General features: G+C 42.6%; 1 protein-coding gene across 1 annotated transcript in view; it reads right to left on the bottom strand.

The window, feature by feature from the left end:
• The window catches only part of LOC308298560 (equilibrative nucleoside transporter 2-like), a 33,761-nt gene extending 13,807 nt beyond the window's left edge, over positions 1 to 19,954 (bottom strand). Inside the window, 7 exon segments of the mRNA XM_080742199.1 lie at positions 2,516 to 2,613; positions 5,605 to 5,739; positions 7,309 to 7,448; positions 9,542 to 9,693; positions 11,503 to 11,584; positions 12,043 to 12,099; positions 19,641 to 19,954. Of these exon segments, the coding sequence (XP_080598325.1) occupies positions 2,516 to 2,613; positions 5,605 to 5,739; positions 7,309 to 7,448; positions 9,542 to 9,693; positions 11,503 to 11,584; positions 12,043 to 12,074 (639 nt within the window). The 5' untranslated portion in view covers positions 12,075 to 12,099; positions 19,641 to 19,954.
• Between the last annotated feature and the right edge of the window lie 1,629 nt (positions 19,955 to 21,583).

Below are 21,583 nucleotides of genomic sequence, written 5' to 3'. Positions count from 1 at the left end.
CCATCCATCCATCCACATCCATCCATCCATCCACATCCATCCATCCATCCATCTCCATCCATCCACGCATCCATCCATCCATCCATCCACATCCATCCATCCATCCATCCATCCACATCCATCCATCCACGCATCCATCCATCCATCCACATCCATCCATCCATCCATCACATACATCCATCCATCCATGCATCCATCCACATACATGCATCCATCCACATCCATCCATCCATCCATCCACATCCATCCATCCATCCACATACTTGCATCTATCCACATCCATCCATCCATCCACATCCATCCATCCATCATCCACATCCATCCATCCATCCATCCATCCACATCCATCCATCCATCACATCCATCCATCCATATCCATCCATCCACATCCATCCATCCATCCACATATCCATCCACCCATCCATCCATCCCCATCCATCCATCCATCCACATCCATCCATCCATTCACATCCATCCATCCATCCATCCATCCATCCATCCATCCACATCCATCCATCCATCCATCCACTTACTGTACTTTACTGTACTCTACTGTACCTTACTGTACTGTACTTTAATGTACTCTACTGTACCTTACTGTACTGTACTTTAATGTACTCTACAATACCTGACTATACCTTACTGTACTGTACTTTAATGTACTCTACTTTACCTTACTATACCTTACTGTACTGTACTTTAATGTACTCTACTGTACCTTACTAAACCTTACTGTACTGTACTTTAATGTACTCTACTGTACTCTACTTTACCTTACTGTACTTTGCTGTACTCTACTGTACCTTACTATACTTTACTGTACTGTACTTTAATGTACTCTACTTAACTCTACTTTACCTTACTGTACTTTGCTGTACTCTACTGTACCTGTCTGTACCGTATTGTACTGTACTTTGTTGTACTCTACTGTACCTGACTGTACCGTATTGTACTGTACTTTGCTGTACTCTACTGTACCTTGCTGTACTGTATCTTACTGTACTGTAAACTTCTGTATCTTACTGTACTGTACTCTTCTGTATCTTACTGTACTGACTGCACCGTATTGTACTGTACTTTGCTGTACCTTGCTGTACTGTATCTTACTGTACTGTATCTTACTCTACTGTACTCTACTGTATCTTACTCTACTGTACTCTACTGTATCTTACTCTACTGTACTCTACTGTATCTTACTCTACTGTATCTTACTCTCTCTCTCTCTCTCTCTCTCTCTCTCTCTCTCTCTCTCTCTCTCTCTCTCTCTCTCTCTCTCTCTCTCTCTCTCTCTCTCTCTCTCTCTCTCTCTCTCTCTCTCTCTCTCTCTCTCTCTCTCTTCCTCCCCCCCCCCCCTGTGCAGCTGACCCCCCACCCCTTCCCTCTTGTAACCTGAGACTCTGGTGATGATAATGACAAATTGCTGTACAGAGGATTGCGCAATAGGTATTGCGAAATAAGCATATAAACACAAACTGTACGGTAAATATGCATTTTGAAAAGATGACACTAAGTGGATTACGTTCAGCATAGCATGCACTATGTATTTCTGCATAATGTGCGGTTGCCTGCCATATGGTTGTGCTGGAATAGGACGCTGGAATTGGTTTTGGTCGTTCTTCATATGGTAGTAAAGATAGCCGATCTACATGCTCACAACGCCTCGCAACGCGAGGCGTTGTGAGCATGTAGATCTGCTATTTTCACAATTTCTGCCTCTAATATTTGACAATTTGGCCAATGTTTAATTTGTCATTTCAGAAGTATTAACAAAATCACTGTGGGAACCCTGTGTAAAGTATGCATCCCCCGCTGTGAAAGACTTCCCACGGCAATGGGTCACAGCAGGTCACCTAAATGAATCTGACTGAAGCATGAATGAGAACTCTTGCCATAAATGAATTAAAGCATTATGGTTAATGGCTTTGATGGAATGTGACTGCCCAAAGCCTGAGTTATGTGATCGACAACACCCAACTTAAGCCAATGTTCTGCTTAACAGCAAAGTTGACTTGCCAGGAAACAAAGGCTGCTGTATAAATGTAGTCCATATGAACAGCTTCACACAAACGTTTGGCCGCCAAAGGAAAATATCAACGTAGTTTTCAGACTTTCCATTACTTCTGAATTATTCGTCTTAAAATCAGTGGTTTTCAACCAGTGGTCTGGGGACCACCAGTGGTCCTTGAGGGGGTTCCAGTTGGTCCCCAGCTAAATGATGGAGAGTTGGTAACAAAATTAACCCTTATAGATTTCTTGAGAGCGTAAAATGATACCAAATGGTGAATAAATAATGGAACTTGATATGAAAAGGGTTGAAAACCACTGTCCACGCTAACCTACCACATAATAGATGCCATCACCTAAGCCTAGACTAAAAGGCATTGGGGGTACAGAAACATTTCACTTTAGATTTAGAGGTCCTGTTGTGCTTTGTATGGAGTCCTACACTGAATCGATACCGGCGGCATGTGGATGGGTATCGAAGTACATGATGTGTGCAGGAGGCATGACTGACCAGGCGAGGTAGAGTCAGGTAGCTGAAGAGCGTCACCAGCGTTCCGACACATGGAGTGATGAAGTATCCCAGCGCAGCCGAGTTGGGCTCTGCATCACCTGTAAAAATACAAACACACACAGGTCAAGCATCTGAAGATGATGAAATTGGGGGGAAACTTGGATGTCTAAAACCGTTTGTTTTGTATTTATCATTTTTAAGATGATTTAAACCAGCGAAAATAGCCAATCTAGAAGCACACAACGCCTCGCGGTTGTGCTTGTAGATCGGCTATTTTCAATGTGGCAGTATTGTATGATGAACCAGGGCTTAACTTTACAAAAAAACTAGCAAATTTGAAAATTGGATGTGAAATTTCTGCCCGACAGTGACGATATGTTGCTATATACTGTAGATAAGAACCTAAAAAGGGGTTCCCGTCTTGAAAGGTATAGATACAAATAGGGGTTCCCATCTTAAATGGGTTAATTTACAGACGTTCTTATTCATTATCGACTTACAAAGTGAGAGATCACAGCAGATGGGAACATCTAAATAACATACTTAGCATTTGTGGACATGCAAACTCTATGTGTTTAAAATGATATATGTGACCACGTGACCAACATACATCTGCATAGCATAACTAGCATCAAAATAGGCAACAAGTAGCAATACAAGGAAATGAGGAGTGCTGCTGGTGAGCCTGAAGCGGTGAGTTTTCAGAATCAAGCAGTCTCAAGCATCAGGATAGAGAACACACGTGGGCATTCGAAGAAAACACTGCTTTCGCTGTATTGCAAGCTGTCACCCATGCTGTGCCCACATACTGTCCCAGTTTTATTCAAGCTTTATGATGAGCCCTTTTTCAGTACATATCTTGTTTCAATACAAAAAGTCTGACATACTGAACAACATATTTTATTTAGAAACTGCTGTGCAATCACTCTCTTGTCTCCTTGACATAAATGACTTAACATTAAATAAAATTGGAAACTAAAATATTGATAATATATACAATCGATTATGTCACGTCGCTGCATCGATTATTCAATTCAGAATTGTGCACGGCTGAATCGCGATGCATCATCAAATCACTACTTTTTTACACCACTAACCTGGTCTAAACAGGATGAATGTGCACACAGCTATGACAGAGGACAGATAGGGACACATGATCAAGGCCAGAGGCGAACAACACAGCACAGCTAACCGTATTGTACATGGTACACAGGTCTCATTGGTTTCCATCAACTTGAGCAGTGCCTTGTGGGTGTGTGGGTGGTGCGACACAGATTACAATTGCTGATTGTTCTACTTACATTATTTATTTTATCAGGCAGAGCTGGTGCGTGCGTGTGTGCGCGTGTGTGTGTGTGTGTGTGTGTGTGTGTGTGTGTTGTGTATGTGTGTTAGGGATGGGACGATAATAGTTATTATCGTTTATAATAATCGCTTTGTGGAGATTTAGATTTACCGTGAATTTATCCTCTGTTGTGAAATGGGATTGATTCACCTTTTATTTGCCGAGCTGCATATCTGGTAGCACTTAAACCCTCTATAATTGGTAAAACAGACCTGGAAATAACGTCTTTTTTCACTCTCTACCAAATCTCTTTGCAAAAAAAAATCACAACGTCGCAACGCGTTGTGACCTTGTAGATCAGCTATTTTTTTGCAAATGTTCCGCCCCAGGATAATGGATGTTGGGGATATTTTTATAATCGCAAACACATCGTAAATATTCAATATTTAATTCACAATTTCTTTGGTCACGATAATTGTGACATGAAATTGACATATCTTCCCATCCCTACCAGGCAGCTGGTGTGTGTGTGTGTGTGTGTGTCAGAGGTTGCGCTAGGATTTTTAACAGCCGGTCATCGTGACCGGCATGATTAAAATTTATCGGACATCTGATAAAAATACCGGACATAATAATTTGAATGCATGGATGACAAGCAGGTGCAAAAACATAGCCAATAACAACAGTTTAAGTCCTGCTGTATAGTTGGGACTGAACTAATTGAATGTAAAGGAGTAGTAGGCTGTACAAAAAACATACAGCTTCCGAAGCTGTATGTTTTGATGATGATCGATCATCTTGCATAAGGAAATTAATTATATTGGACTACTCACGCAGGCTGGGTGTTTGCACAGTTACTGCATGGTTTCATAACAAGTTGTTTCTGTTCTGCATCATATTTCAGGCCAACACATAATAATGTACAAAATAATGAGAAATAGTCTGAAAGTGGGGTCTGCGCAATGTTTCATAGATTGATAGATTAATCTGGCCAGAAAGGAATCAATTATAGACTACTCACTAGTATGGTCGAGTGGTCACGATCATCCTGCATCTCTGTTATGCAACTTTGGGAAGGTTGAAAAGGCTTTGGTGGTGATCTTGTACAGTTTCCATAACATCTCCTCATAAAGAACTTCAATCGAGTGTATAAAGTTTGTTTTATATGGGTTGTAGTTGTCCTGCGTGCCTTCAATAATTCCCATGGGTTCACAGTGCGCATTGCAAAATGACGCTGAAATGGAATGCTGTCTTCTCTCTCCCCCAGCGCCCCGTTCGCAAATTAATGTTTAGGCTAAACAGTTCTGATAATACAACTTATTTTTGACTGTCCATTCATGTACTATAACTTAAACTGCGCGCTCATATTCCAAAACCAAGGCAGCTCATAGAGAGCATAGCGACAACATAACAAACCGACAACTAGGCCTACCCAGCAACAACTATCATTTCCTGTCTTACCTTCACAATAAAGTGTCTCCCGTTTACCTCCCAATGCAGCTTATTTCACACAGGTTATTATTAACAGGAAAACGTGTACTTAACCCGTGTGTGTTTGTGCAACCAGACGTGCATGTGAGAGAGAGTGATGAGGGAGAGAGAGAGAGAGAGAGAGACATTGAGAGAGAGAGAGAGAGATTTGCGGTGAACTGCCGTGTCATTTTCAATCGGTCCTTATGTCCGATGAGGTTTATATTTTCCGGTCTTTGTCATTATAAATCGGTCAAATCCGGCAATTTCCGGTCTAACGCAATCTCTGGTGTGTGTGTGTGTGTGCGTGCGTGCGTGCGTGCGTGTCTCTTACTGGCTATGGCTAGCAGCATGGCGATGGCAGCGAAGGTGCCCGCGAGGCCCTGGCCGCTCATGAAGACGGCACTGTACTTCTGAGGCAGCAGACCCACCAGGCCAAACAGACTGCCCTGCATCACCGCACCGAAGGCTGGCAGAGACCAGAGAGAGAAGCCTTTTCATTACAACATCAAAGACAGAACCTGCACACCCAGAGCAGGTCTTCTCAGGACATGTTTTACACAGCAATGGTCTCTAGAGAAGATGAACACGATCCAGGTTGGAAATAGGTGAATTTGACCTGAAGAGGAGTGTTAAAATGTTTTAATTTACTGCTTTCTCTAGTTTTAGTGATTTTAACAATTTTGATTTCAGTGGTTAAAAAAAAGTTGGCTAAATATGTCAGATGTGACTTATAGTGATGGGCAGATTTACACTTGGTAGTGTAAATAGTAATAAAGAAATCGCCAGTTTATTTTGTCTAAAAATACATATTTAGCCACTGTATATCAAAATTGCTAAAATCGCCAAAACGATAGAAAGCAGTAAATGAAAACATTTTAACACTCATCTTTTCTTTTCTCTAATTACAATCTAAAATATGAACCCTTGTTGTAAAAAAAACAAAGTTGTCCTTTAAACCCCTGCCTTAACACTAATAGTGCCTCTTAATCTGAAGGTTGCTTGGTGCCTCGGTGCCACGCCGTTTCCTCCATAGGCCGCCGCTATTATTTTGAAGGGCTGGAAGGGGGTTCTTTTTGTTTTTTTGGATTATCACTTGACGGCAACGATTACGTCATCTAGTCACATGACAGTGTGGGTCCAGAAGAGAACATGGCTGCGCCCATCGTTTGTGTACAGTATGGAAGAGTGGAGACCATCCTTTGTATAAGAATGACTCTTTTGGAGAAAATTAAGTCTCTTTATGGGCCTCCCAATGGATTTACTATGGAGGGCGTTCACTTCGCGTGCACGCCCGACGTGCGTTGTAAACAAATCGCGGACATTACCGATGCGGGCGGGACCGGAGCGACGTACAGTAAGTAATAATACCTTTACTGTATATACAGTAAGATTGACAGTCCTCACCGTCAACGGCGCCATGGTATTAACCCTTTCAATGACGGTGAGCGCCGTCAACAGCAGCAGAACAGTTAAAGTTGTACCATGTAACTTTTTTTATAAAACAAATCTTAAAATTGTCCTAACTCTTAAATCGCTAAAGTTTTAGAACACCCACTCCGTTATTTTCAGCTTCTGAAGCCTTCTCTTTATATGTTTCCTATGATCCTGACCGGGGTCCGGTTTTCGCGCAAAGATTACGTCATCATACACTACCGGCCAATCACAGCGAGGGTTATACACTGCCGGCCAATCACAGCGCATCTTGAAGTGGGGTCGCTAGCTATCACAATAGGGCGGCCATATTTGTAGGCGCCCGTGTGTCTCTATCTATACTCGGGTGAAACACTCCGTTTCTCCGGAATGCCTGAACGCACAGGAACCAGAGACCCCTCTAAAGATAGATCTCGGCGAGGTGGAGGCAGACGCGGGGGTGACGCGGGGGTGTGAGGCCCGGTCCGCGGCGAAAAACGGCCGAAAGACGCGGACGCTACTGACCACTAGTTGAGCAACTTACACAGTATAGCTTTAACTTATCTCAGCCCCTAAACCCTGAGCTATAACCCTGCCAGGAGAAGGAAGGATATAAAATGCTCACAGTTGATGAACCAAATGGTAGCCATGGTGACGGAGAAGAAGGTGTCTCCTTCCATGGGCACCTTCACCAGGATGGCAGTGAAGATGAAGAGGATGAGCATGCCCACCTGGCTGCCCGCTATACGCACCGTCTCCGATATCCTACACACACGACACAAAGGCACACACCATTATTACCTCACTTGTAATAAACCAAAATATATCATATTTCCTGAAAAACGTATGTTTATATGATCAGTGGTTTTCAAACTTTTTCATGTCAAGGACCCCCAAAATGATATATATTTGGCCACCAACCCCCATCTAAAAATATTTTGTTCCACGGACCCCCCAGAAGCAAATATTTGAGTTCAAAATGTTCACTTTGAATAGACATATCTTTTTAAAGTGAACAGACATATCTTTTAAAGATTTGCATGTTTTTCATGATTTTTCAGAAATAGCAGATCTACAAGCTAATTGCACGACACTCGGTGCCACGCTATGAGCTTGCATATCTGCCATTTTTGAATAGCCAAAGTATAAAATAATGGTTAAAGTGGTTAAAATCTTAAGTGACACAGATGCGTCTAAATGGGTAAAAAAAAAAACTGTGTTCCACTTCCAATGGATCCAATTTAGTTAGTTTGAAAAATCGTGAAAAATGTGTGCAAATCTTTAAATATATATATTTTTACATTTAAACGATCATTTTTCACTCAAATCTTTGCTTCATTGTTGTCCCTGGACATGAAAACGTTTGAGCATCACTGACATAGCAGTTAACCCATTTAGACCGGGAACGCAAAATGCGTTTCTACCTTTCAGGCCGGGAACGCAAAATGCTGTTTATCCTTTCAGACCGGGAACGCAAAATGCGTTTCCTGTAGTTTTTACCCTCTTCTGGTCTCGTGGCCAATGAAATGCATCAGGAGGCGATGACGTATGCTTCCCTGACTACCGCAAAGCATTCTGGGATTTTTTTTTTTTGCTTCACATAACTTTATTTGTCGGAGAATCCCAGTGCAGCTTCTCATAGCGGCGAAATGGAAGACGCGTTGAGCGAAGGCAAACCGGACCCGCTGGAATTGGCATTGTTACGTGATATGTTTGAAAACAACGACGATGATGAAGAAGTGTTTCATGGATTTCATGAGGACTGGATAACTTTTCACGGACGCACTTTGACATGACACGGCTAGTTTCAGAGACCAACACGTTAGCCGAACAGCTAGTCAACCCCAAACTCCAGAACAACAGATTCGCAGCTATCTGGAGGTAATAACACAAATAAAATGATTATGATGATATGGTTCATTCATTCACATACACAGGCGCACACACACACACACGCGCGCGCACGCACATATAATAATAATGACAAATGTCGCTCGCCAGATTTACCGTTATATGGAGCTAACAACTAGAATTGAAATATGTCAATAGAAAGTTTTGGTGCTTGTTGTTTCTTGTCAAAGTGGTGGCCTATGGTGTAAGGCCTATGGTGTAAGGTCTCAAATATTTGCTAATTATGTTTCTATGTGCTACATACAGTACATAGGCTGAGAAATGTATTTTTTATTAAATTAGCAAATTTTGAGTTTGCAGATTTTTTTTAAAGAATTAATAAAGGTCTGGACAATGATAAGTAATTCTCCATGAAAGCCAAAGTTGTAAGCTATCAAACAGTTTTGAAATTTTGTTTCTAGCTGCTACAGAGGCTGAGAAATAAATGTTTTAGTAGACGTTGACACCTCTGTGAAATTTTCCATAAAATCTTAGGTTTTAGGGGGTATTTCTCCAATCGTCCATAGGTTTTTAAGGCTTTTTTCCAGGCGGACTTAGGTCTAAATGGGTTAAAACAAGCCCTCTGAGGCAGGCACGCGCTGCGATGCGTTTTGAGCTTGTAGATCGGCTATTTTTGCTTCTTTTGAATTGGAATCCTGACTAATTTTTTGGGTTATTTTTTAAATGGAATCCTGAAATCTAACATTTTGATTTAATTTCCAACACATTTAGTTATATACTCATGTTAACTTTATGAACCTAAAATACAAATACATTGGACATAAAAACTACTAAGATAGACTGACGGAATTAAAGCAGGTCATGTTTGGAATATTAACAGCTGAAATCAATAATATATTAGTATTCCGGTATTATCCTGTGGGCCACATTAAGTGAAGGTGGGGGCCTCATGTGGCCCCCCGGGCCGCCAGTTGCCCATGTATGCTCTGAGGGCTGGTCCTCCTCACCTCTGGTAGAGGAAGGAGTTGAGCAAGGTGAACAGCAGCAGGGGCAGCTGGGACAGCAGGGTCATCCAATTGTTGAAGTAGTACTCTTTACGAACCACCGCCGTCCCATTGATCCACTCTGTGTTGTTGAGACTGAGACGGTCCTGGAAATACTGTGGAGAGAGAGATGCAAAGCCACTGTAACCAAATAAATGCAAATAGAAGCATATCAGTCATAATTGTATTATTTAGTGTGGTTGCTATAGGCACCCAGATTATTGTTCTAGTCCCAAGGTTTTCTGTCAACTTGTATTCCACCCAGAGTACACCCATTTTCAGACAACTTGTTTCTGTAACCCCAAATCCATGAATTTAATGGACAGATTATTTTCCTGTAACCCCAAAAGTCCATTAAGATCAGTGGAAACTCAGCACTTTCCCAGAATTGCACCTTCTAGCTATTATTATTATATGATGATAGCCTTTTTGTGAATTCTACAGACTTTGGTAGTTACTGCGCCACTTTATTTGATTGAAAATGATAGCATAATGAATCCAAGCTAAAACAGGTGATCCGTTTTGGTAAAGATGATAAGACATTTTACAACCAGACTCGACCGAAAAAGGCGATGTAAAAACGTTGGATTGTCACATTCCCCATGAAACAGACCACGTTTTGTTAAGTGTAATTTTCGTAATTGCTAAAGCTGTGCTAAGTCAATGTTTACGGAGAAAATGCACTTGACCGAGCGCTGACGACGGATATCCATGAACGACTGAAATCCAGCGTGTGCATGTGAAATAGAGGCCTCAGATCCATACACGTGTGGACGCACATACACGTGCGAGGTCAGCAGATACTGTCTGGCTGCATAGCATATACTCGCTAAGAGGACTCATGATAAAACTGACTGCTGGGACTTAAACATGCATAGATCACAACATGTTTTCGCAAAATACAAAGTGTTTGAAAAAACACATGTCAAGTAATTCCATCCTTAAGTTCTTAAAGTACAAACACATGTGCAAAAATAAAAACAAAAAACAGGCTTTGTACATGTTAAATCTTAACTAAAACCAGACAATAACAGCCCTAATTCCCTCAAAAGGGCAATGCTTTGGTGCAACATGTGATTCTTTAAGAAGGCTGAGAACGTCGTAGAGATTAGTGGGGCATTAATCACATGCTTTAGCTCTTTAGACAAGTAAATCTATCATTTGATCATTTAAATAACCCATCTAACAATGATGATCGGGCATGATGACCATGTGGCTTCCTGATGTAGCACGTCAACATTAGCTCCTTTCGGAACCTCTCCCTCTGCTATACATCTCAGAGATGAGGTTCCTGCTCATAACAAGCCCATATGAGCTTTTTCTGAGGATAGTTAGCCACGTTTTTGACCATTCTTACCTTCACCAAACATCGCGTCCTAAAAGTAAAGGTCCTATACCCATCTCTCACATGTCTACTTTTTTTTTACAGCAGAGTAATCCAAGCGATGTGTTGAAACAATACTTCTAAATTGATCGTTTTGTCAAACAGTTCCATGTTTGTCAGCCTGTGGCCATTTCTCGCCCGACCGCTTGGTGACTGCAACACAGATTAATGGCGAGTCACGTGTGCACACATTACCGCTTCCGTAACATTTCACTGGGAAAAACATGGAACTGGTTGACAAAACAAGTGATTTAAAAATATTGTTTCAACATCGCTTGAATTACCCCCGCCTTTAAAAGTAGACATGTGGGAGATGGGTATAGGACATTTACTTTTTGCATATAATGTTGTGAAGGTAAGAATGGTCAAAAACGTGAAGAACTATCCCCGGAAAAGCTCATATGGGCTTGTTATGAGCAGGAACCTCATCTCGGAGCTGCATAGTGGAGGGAGAGGTTCCGAAAGGAGCTAGTCAACATCCAAGCTAGCCACGGATTGCAGACACTCCTGAAGGGACATTCTAGTTGTCTTAATTCTTTACCATGGAGGCGGTCATGAAGAAGTTCCATGGTAGCAGCGTTCCCAGGCCCAGGATGAAGAAGATGATTCCCACCAAGAACCCCCTGGAAACAGAGAGACGAGAGGAATGTTAAGCGGAACCAGTTCAAGTTGAAAAAGCTGCTTAAGAGGAACAAGTTCAAGTTGAAAAGCTGCTTAAAGGTGCCGGGAAACCCACAAATATCGACAATACACGGTACATAATAATACAGGCAGAAAAAAAAAAGCTTTATGTTTCTTCACATCTTGATTTGAAGGTAGACCTCTTTCATTCATAACATGTTAAATAATAATAAACAATCAGGTCTCTTTGTAAATGGATCTAAAGTCTGGCCACACACAATTACAAGGATGTTTTTTTTAAAACATGGCTTTGATCACCAGCACAGTTTGAGCTCGCAAATACGCCTAAAAGCGCATTGAAGCTGTGGTCGAGACGGAAACTGGGAAGTGGCGAATCGACGGCGAGAAGAGATTCTTTTCCTAGGGGGGGATTTAGCCTCGCCAACACTGTTGGACTCACCTGTCCTGCGGAGAGTCCGTCCGGTCTTTCATCCTGATGTAGGAGTTTCTGGTGAAGCTGCAAGGGCAACAGAGACACGGGAAAGTTAATGTTGTCAGCATCTTATCACCGTGAAGTACAGCAGCCTTTACTGAGCTTTCAGAGTTCGCTGTCCGGCAGAGCAGACCGTTCCTCGGTCGGCGCTGCCCTACTCGCGTGTGCAGGAATCCATTCCTGTGCATTCTGGCACGAAGCTGCAAAGTACGTTCCGCAGCGCCTTCCCAGCGAGCAGCACGTCACGGAACACGGACGGAGCATGCCACTGCCATCACCGTAATTGCCTCCTGAGCCTTTGATGTTAAGACACTGGCTAAACTTTGCTTTCCAGGTAGCTTCCTAGTTCCCACGTCCCAAGGAGAAAAAAGCGCTGCTGAGAATTCTAGGATAGAGTTCTAAGTAGTAGCATAGAATCGTGTATACATGTGAACCGTGTACTCAAAATGCGAGAGAGAGACACGGAGAGAGTATAGGCTAACAGACTCTCCCAACTCCTCTCTCTCTCTCTCTGTACAACCCATGACCTGAATTAAAACTCACAGTCAAGTTCCCATTTAGGTTTTTGGCAAACAGCTCCAAATACCTTCTGTCCCTCTTTTGTGAGTAGATTAAGGCAGGAAGGAATCTGAGATTCACTCCCTGGATACTGTACACTGTACAAATCAAACTAGAAAACAAACCACACACACACACACACACACACAACATAGCTGTACAAACTCACCCAACAGCCTAAGGATATTGACCTTGCCGAGAAAGCTGTGTGGTGGGATTGCCATTCAAGTCCCGAAATGGCTTTGCTTTAACAACACAGGCTCCTATAGTGCCTGAGACCAAGTTACTGGCAGCAGGAGGGGGTGAAACCATCCAGCATGTCCAAAACCAAACCACCAAAATATGGCGACTGTTTTGTTTTGACTCACAAAGAGAGCAGAGTAGACTGGGGCAACAGGGGAGGGAGGGGCCTACCTACACTCCTACCTGTCAGTGCTTGCAGACCCTGTGTTATCATTGCAGGTGAAGCCAACTCCCGGGCCTTATTGAAAGCTTGTTTGCTTTACCCGAAAACAATGCCTACTGCCAGTGTCTAGGCCAAGAAATATAGCAGCACTAGGCTTAGGCTAATGTGGTAATGCATATGATGACGTGCAACAATTTGTCTACTGGTGCCATCATGGTACGTCAGTACGGGAAAGCCTGACCCGTTTCCATCCACAGTACTTCCTAGTATGACTGGACGACTCAGGTTTGAGTGTCAGGTCCGGATACAGTTACTGTTGGTGGTTACCTTACATCAACAACGTGTCCTCAAACAAAGGCAGGCGTGACCTCACACATAAACACACACACACGGTCACACGCATGTACTCAGTCACTCTCACTCACACACAATCCCCAGCACAAATACAGCTGCAGGCATTCTCACAATAAAGCCATGATAAACAGAACTGAGTGGATCGATCGTATTCCGTACTAAATACTAATTCAAGATAAAAGCGAGCCATTGGTTATATATTAGTTCTAGCTTTTTAATTTCATGGACCACAGAGTTTTCAGGTAATGAAATGAACCTCTAACAAGAACGACCTGCACTTCAATGATCATCATCACACATAATGAGTGTACGATACGAGCTCCATTCTCACTTTCTCAGGTTGATTCGATGGTTCATTTATGTGCCTACTTTCCCTCCAAGCACATGCATTTCAGAGAAGAGTGCGTTGATAATGCTCAAGGAGAAAGTTATTGGTGCGTATTTTATAGTCACGCTGTCAGGCAAATGTGGACAGCGGAACTCATCAATGGTCGAGTAATAAGCAGCAGCACGTTTTAGGCAGCCTGGCAGAGCGGATAACAAGGCGCGGGTAAATAAATCATGGACGAGGATAACATGAGGTTACCCCACACACACACACACACACACACACACACACACACACACACACACACACACACACACACACACACACACACACACACACACACACACACACACACACACACACACACACACACACACACACACACACACACACACACACACACACACACACACACACACACACACACACACACACACACACACACACACACACAGCCCTATACACACGACACGCATCAACTCCCTTTAAAGTACCCTTAGGCACACCAGTCAGACTAAAACGACAACAAAAGAAAACTCCCACCCGGCTTCCTCTTGGCTCCTGTCCCCGTCTTTATTTGGCTTTCCCCTTATGTGACCTTGCAGGATGATGGAATATTCCCATGACCTTTGGATCTGTGCTTGTTATGTTAATGTTGGGTGTATTGGTAAACCAACCCTAATTTCTGTGGGAGCCACTTCGTGCAAGTTGGGCTGCAGATGCCTAAAACGTTAGAATTCATCATAAACTTTAACTTTGTCAAAAATAATCCAATTCAACCGATTGACTGCTTCTTCAAAGCACCATTTTCTCATTGATGGTTGATAATGGGTCCTTCCTCTGATTAGAATCTGAGGGTTAACAGGATATGGATGAACCAAAGAACAAGTTCGACAAGCAGAGACCATGCTGCCGTTCAACATGCAAACGAGTGTCTTCCTAGTTCCTACTGGTGAACTGACTGACGGCAGTGTGTGTATGCCCACAGGCCCACAACATTCAGGGGGCATTCAAGGTGAGCCCACATGAGAACTGCGCTCAAAATAACAAGTCACATAGGGTCTCGGAAAAAGTACTATGTCAATAAGCACGCTGGTTTGTATAATCTCAGGCTAATAGCGCCACTTAATCTTCTTACAATATAGGCTATGTACTTGCAATGTATGATCATGAGTGAAAAACAGCTAATAATTAACTATCAAGAGGGCCGGTAATACAACCAAGCGAGGACTCTGGGCAAAGAAACAAAAGAAATGCTTGCTCAAGTATATGGTTGCAAGGTTAACAACGAAGTGAATGAACACGGCAAAAAAACAAAAGGGGAAAATCTATTTCCAGTCAACATAACAAGAGACGAGACGAAGAGAGGTTCATGTTGTGTTTCAAATAACCTGACCGTATGAGAATTAGCTAAATTATTTATGCTTTCATTTATTTTCAGCTCGTTCAGGCAGGACAGTAATGGACAACAAGAAAGATGAGAGCTGGGGACAGACGTGCGAGACAAGAGGTCGCCTTCACTGCCCACAGGGTGTTTTGAGGTCAATGCACAAACTAACACCAGGCACTCCCAATTTAGGGCCCTATCTTGCACAGTTCAACTATAGCCAATCTGAATCTACAAGCTCACAACATGGTTGACGTAGATCGGCTATTTTCACCATTTTAAAATGTTTTTCAAAATAGTAAAAAAGAAATGCAATAAGGTTTAAGCATAAGGGTTAAGGCGGCGCACAAGATAGGGCTCTTAGTCTATAGCCAGGCATTGCTGAATGAATAGCTTCATTGTTCGTTCATATTCAAACTTAACAGCCTCTAGGTCTTTATGATATCCCTGATGTCGCAAAGACCAATCTGCACGTAAATGTCTTGTGACTCATTGGCTGTGGTCGGGAAAAGGGTCCACCGCTGTTGACACAGTGGTAATCAAATCAAACGCTTAAAAAATATATTATTTCCATTCAACAGGTCACCAATTTCTACCCATTTTACAGCTTAGTGTATGCCGATTAGTGTGATGATGCTGTTGGATCTGATCTCCAACAACTCACTCACAAGAGAGTCTCAACTGTACATATTTTATTTGGATTGTATTATATTGATTGATTGTATTGTACTGTGTACACTTCTGCTTTGGCAATATACACGTATGTTTTCTCATGGCAATAAAGCCCTTTGAATTGAATTGAATTGAGTGGTGCAAACACAAGGCACTGTGTGGCTCTCCGGTTATGAAAAGCTCTACTCGCATCCTCTGCAAAAGCTGCCTGCTGCAGACCTACTGGAGGTCATTCAGAGAAGGAATGTAGGTGGACTGTGGAGGAGTGGGATTAAAGGCCTTTACACATGGGGGGCAAGTAAAATAAATTATACCAAAATGTGCCGGTGAAACATCGACCTACTTCCAAATAAAAGATTGCATTGCTTTATCGCCTCATAATATTCGCGTTCTGTGTGGACGTATACTCATGAATCATCATGATTACAACTAACAGTTCGAAAAACATATATTTTCGTCCGACTTAATCACACGACTAAAAGGCCCTGGTGTAAAGACCTTAAAAGCCAAGTGGCAAATAGTGTATGCCTCTCAGCTCTGTGGGCCAAGAGCTTCTATTAGACAGAGGAAAACTCTGTGCCTCTCTGTGTGTGTGAGCTGGTCTGCTGGACAGCATGTGCTCAATGGAAATGCCTCAGTCCTTTTGCCAAAGGCACAAGAAAACTGGATGGTCTTCAAGAGAGTCTAGACAGTCAGCTATTCCCAGCAGAAGCTAAATGCTCAGTCGGCATTCAGGTCATGTGTACATTTCAGTCCTTTTACATATAAGAATGTTGATCTTTGTCTTTACATTCATTGTTTTATAGGCTACTGTGGAAGTGCAGCTTTCTATCTATCAAATATCAGAATCTGTTTATTAAGAAACTACTGTACAGCATGTTCACATGGATCCCAGATTCGATCGAAACCACCCTGCACTCTCGCCTATTAGGCAGGGTTCTGTATAATGCTATCATTTTGATTAGATGCTAATCGCCGGTTGGTTAAAGGTGCCTTAATGGGCAAATATCCAAAATATTTAGGCCGGCCTATAATACTTGAGTATATACGGCCAATAAACTGTACTTCCAAAAATGTTGGATCAATAAGAGATAATTTTGGAGCACCTATCCTCTGACAAACAATAAAATATTGTTGTGGCTCGTGTTCGTTACATGAAATAAGAGAAGATTATTTTTTTCCCCCAAATAGAACAGATGAGGCAACTTGGGAAGGTGTAGCCCATATCATTCTTCTGAGATCAGATAACACAGAACAGATATGCACAGTGAGTGCACACAATAATAGATAACGCCCCATGGCATACCTCCTTCACCACACACACACACACACACACACACACACACACACACACACACACACACACACACACACACACACACACACACACACACACACACACACACACACACACACACACACACACACACACACACACAGTTTATTAAGTATTTACGTTTCAGGTGGTTAAGTATCTGAAAACACAAATTGACATGAATCCAAAATACGCTGATGATTGTGCTGTCAAACAAAAATCTGTTGTGGGGGTTCCTGCTTCATCTCTCTCTTGACTAAGGGGTCCTTGGCCAGAAAACGTTGAAGACCCCTGGCCTTCACTGTTGTTTTGCCCAGCACAACCCAATTCTGGGTGGCAATGCCATGTGACAGAGTCCCAGAGCTACATGGAGTGGTCACACAGCTTTGCATGCTTACCTCGCTCACCGTCACCACACACACATGCCTTGCATGCCTACTTCACCACCACACATGCCTCCCATGAAGTGCCACTGCAAAACTGAACAAAACAACCATGCTTATCTTTGTTATCCAAGCCACCCCCTGCAGTTTCAGGAAACAAGAAATGTCATTTGGTTGGCCTGCTCCGTTATAAAAAGTAGGTCAAATCACTTCATTTATAGCCTACATTGAGTGTTGGCTGTGAGTGACCTTCTGTAATACCCTCATATAGTATAGGCCAGGGGTCAGCAACCTTTTTGACATAAAGTGCCATGTTTAAAATGTCTTCTACCACTTTTTCTAGTCACATGTTCAAATACTGGATTCTGATTGGCTAAATTCCGGAGGTTATGGCAGAACAACCGCCGCAGTTGTGTGAGGACGAGATCAATGCGCCTCAGTGTACATCCGGGGACTTCAGGAGGTAGTCGGAACACCTTTCCCCCAACCAACATATGACGGTCGTAGCGGTCCTATGTTTACTAACGTGCGTACGACGTCGCCGATTTATTTGGATCCAATGCAATCCGCCAACTTTAAAGCCCCTTTTCTCTGAACCTATGCCTTTCTGGAAGCGAACAGCCTCTATTTACGGCCGGAACGGTCCTTCTAACTGACGTTAGCTTAGCTGTATGCTAGACATCTTTCTCTGCATGGAGTTGGCGTCATCTGGTGGTGAGTAGAAGATGTTGTTTGTGGAACTATTTGCTGTCGTCGCGGAAGTTTTATAGGCAATAATGATTGTAACTTAATATCCTTGCAAGTTACAACTATGTGTTTTCTTTCATGTATACGGAAAAAAGTGGTAGAAAAGCTATTTACCACTCGGGGTCGGACATTATGCTCTGATAATGTCCTGTGTGAGGGTGTTATCGGACTCGGCTTCGCCTCGTCCGATCACCCCCTCACACAGGACATTATCAGAGCATAATGTCCTCTCACTCGGGGTAAATTGCTTACTTGATAGTCAGTGTGCCATATCAACATTAAGTAAAAATTAAAATGATTTTGATTTAGGCTAATACACATAACCTTTATTTTTGGTTGAGAAAAAGTCTAATGTGAAACATTATTTCACATCAGGATGTAATGATAATTAAACTGATAAAATGCTAACTCTCCCAGAATTAATGGATGTAGAATTGTATGCTAGACTTAATTTAACTTAACTAAATAGGCCTATAAAAAACTCTCCCTCTCTCACTTATGCCAGTGTGCCAGTGATCACCCTCCCCTGTGCCAATTGGCACCCGTGCCGCCTTAAGGTTGCCTACCCCTGGTGCAGGCTATGACAACAGGCTCCCAACGCTATAGCTTGCTTGCTCAAGGCAGACTTTGCTACAACTGTCAACTGACAGTCTTTTGTGGTGACTGACTGGTGATTATGAGGATAACCTGTATGTGAGTCACCTCCTGAAAGGATTATAACCAGGACTGGTAATTCCAAGATGAGTCAGTCTGACCGAAACATGTGCTCGCCAGATGGCATATGGCACAGATGGCAGGTGCCATGTTGCAGGTCAGGATGACCAACGCGCCTTAAATTGCCCGCACTTTACTCTATTCAAGGAAATAAAGTAATTGGATAGCAACAGCACATTTGGCCAATGTTCCAGCATCACTACAGCGGTATGATAATGGTGGATGGCTTATATAATAAACAAAACATAACGGTAAGTATAAAAAAAGCCAAACAATATGTAATTTCAGACACTATAGTGAGTGAAATTTGGACCATCATCCAGGAGAGTGATGCACGAATCAAATCACACAGACACAGCCACAGAGGGCCTAAACATCACCGTTTTCAGACGTTAAATTAACGGTAAACAAACGGGCTAAATTCAGAAAAACACTGATATTATTTTAGCCTTTGAAAACGCTAACGTAATTGACAGTCAGTCAGATAGAGAGCACGCAGGGGACAAGAGCGGCATTGTTGTCAATCCATGATCATTCATTCACCCACGCACACGCAATGAAGGGAGCCGCTGTCTCTCCACTGTGTCCACATTAACGGCGTCGTACAAAGGAGTCAGTCAAATGAATTCATACCAGCGATCGGTTGGCTATATTACATTATATGACGCCCAGTTAACGTTATTATGCATGTTTTAGCCTACCTTGAAACGATGCCCTGGTGGTGCGTGGTGTCACTGGCGTGTTCTCATGTTGCAGCCTGCCTGCGGGCCGGGGAAACAACACGGATCTGTCCTCCTTCAGTGGAAGACACGGCAGCAGCCGATGTTTTCATTAATGAAACGATGATAATAAACCTAAAATGTAACCGCGATTGATCGCTCCTCTCTTGGTTTCCTCGCATCCACGACCACGTGGCGGGAACGCGTCGCGCGGGGAGGACACACAAATGGCTCCAGTTTACTGTATTTGACTCAGCGAGCTTATAGCGACTACTACGTAGACAGACGGTGCGCAATCGTCATTTCCATCTCGACTCGTTCGTGCTGAGTGTGTGTGGAGTGGACGCCCCTCCCCCTCGTGCTGTGCTGTGTAGGGTGAAGAGGTGGGTTTCATCAACATAATATGGGGCAATGGGATCGTGACTTCGTGTATGGGGGTCGTTCTTGAGTTTGTTCCAGTGGTGGGGTCAGTATCCAAAGAACCAGTAAGACTCCCTAATCGGGAGATAAGCGACCATTGGTCGCTTATCTCCACACACTGCTGACATCAGTATGACATCACACCGTACACAAATGACCTTTATATAAGACCGGCATTGTCTGACCTCACAAGCCCCATATTTGGACACGAACAACATATAACTCCATATGTTAAACAGTTGGTTGCTAGGGTAAAAAACATGGTTGCTATGGTAAACAGCTGGTTGCTAGGGTAAACAGTTGGTTGCTAGGGTAAAAAACATGGTTGCTATGGTAAACAGTTGGTTGCTAAGGTAAAAAAAAACATGGTTGCTATGGTAAACAGTTGGTTGCTAGGGTAAAAAAATGGTTGCTATGGTAAACAGTTGGTTGCTAGGGTAAAAAACATGGTTGCTATGGTAAACAGTTGGTTGCTAGGGTAAACAGTTGGTTGCTAGGGTAAAACCATGGTTGCTAAGGTGGTTGCTAACGTACACTAACAGACCAGCAACAACAGACTGTTGCCACAGCAACGTACACAAAGGTTTGTGTACACTAACAGACCAGCAACAACAGACTGTTGCCACAGCAACGTACACAAAGGTTTGTGTACACATCACACTGCTGACATCAGATGTCATACTGATGTCAGCAGTGTGATGTCATACTGATGCGGAGATATGAGCAGGGCAAAGGTGTGACGTGTGACGTGACGGACGGCCGGTGGAGGTTTTGATACTAAACTGCGACCTTACGGTCGCAACAAATGATATTTTGCCTTTTACCTCCCCTTTTCCACTGTAGCCTATATCAGTCTAAGCCCATAGCTCCCCTTTTCCACTGTAAATATCGATTATTTATCTTCTTTCTTTTCTTTTTCTTCTTTATGACTGTTTTTCCTTTTTTTTCTTTTGCTATTTATGTTATCCTCTGCATAGCTACTAGTAGTGTACTGTGTTCTGTCTGTGGTCTGTCATTCAATGTTATGAGATACAAGGTTTCATGTGTGAATAAGCTGAAGAGCTATAGCTATGTTGACCAATTTACCAGTGAACTGTACTGTCATGAAACTGTACTGTACCTTTCCTATGCAAACTACCCTTTAAAGTCTTTAATTGATTAATCAATCAATGTCTTCAGCATTATTATGTGTAAGTGAAAATAGCCTACTTATAACCTAGGCTACAAGGATGGCTATTTTGACCATAGTTTTACTTTTAGGTCTATATCCTATAGCCTACCTAGGCATATGTAGACCTACAGAATTCCTAATGAATTCTGAACCAAATGATAGACAATATTGGGCAAAATCAATAATTTTCACATGCATTGTGTGGCCACATGCATTGTGTGGGATTATTCCAGCAAGCAGGAAGGAACACAGGGTAGTAGCAGGAAACAGGTGTATAGACATGAGAGATTGATCCTTTTTTATAGGCCTATCTCTAGATCTTGATTTGGTTAGA

This window comes from Nannobrachium achirus (assembly GCF_963921795.1).
Source record: "Nannobrachium achirus genome assembly, chromosome: 14".
In the NCBI taxonomy this organism is placed as follows: domain Eukaryota; kingdom Metazoa; phylum Chordata; class Actinopteri; order Myctophiformes; family Myctophidae; genus Nannobrachium; species Nannobrachium achirus.
Note: the sequence above shows the minus strand (reverse complement) of the source record. Positions and strands in the feature narration are given on the sequence as shown.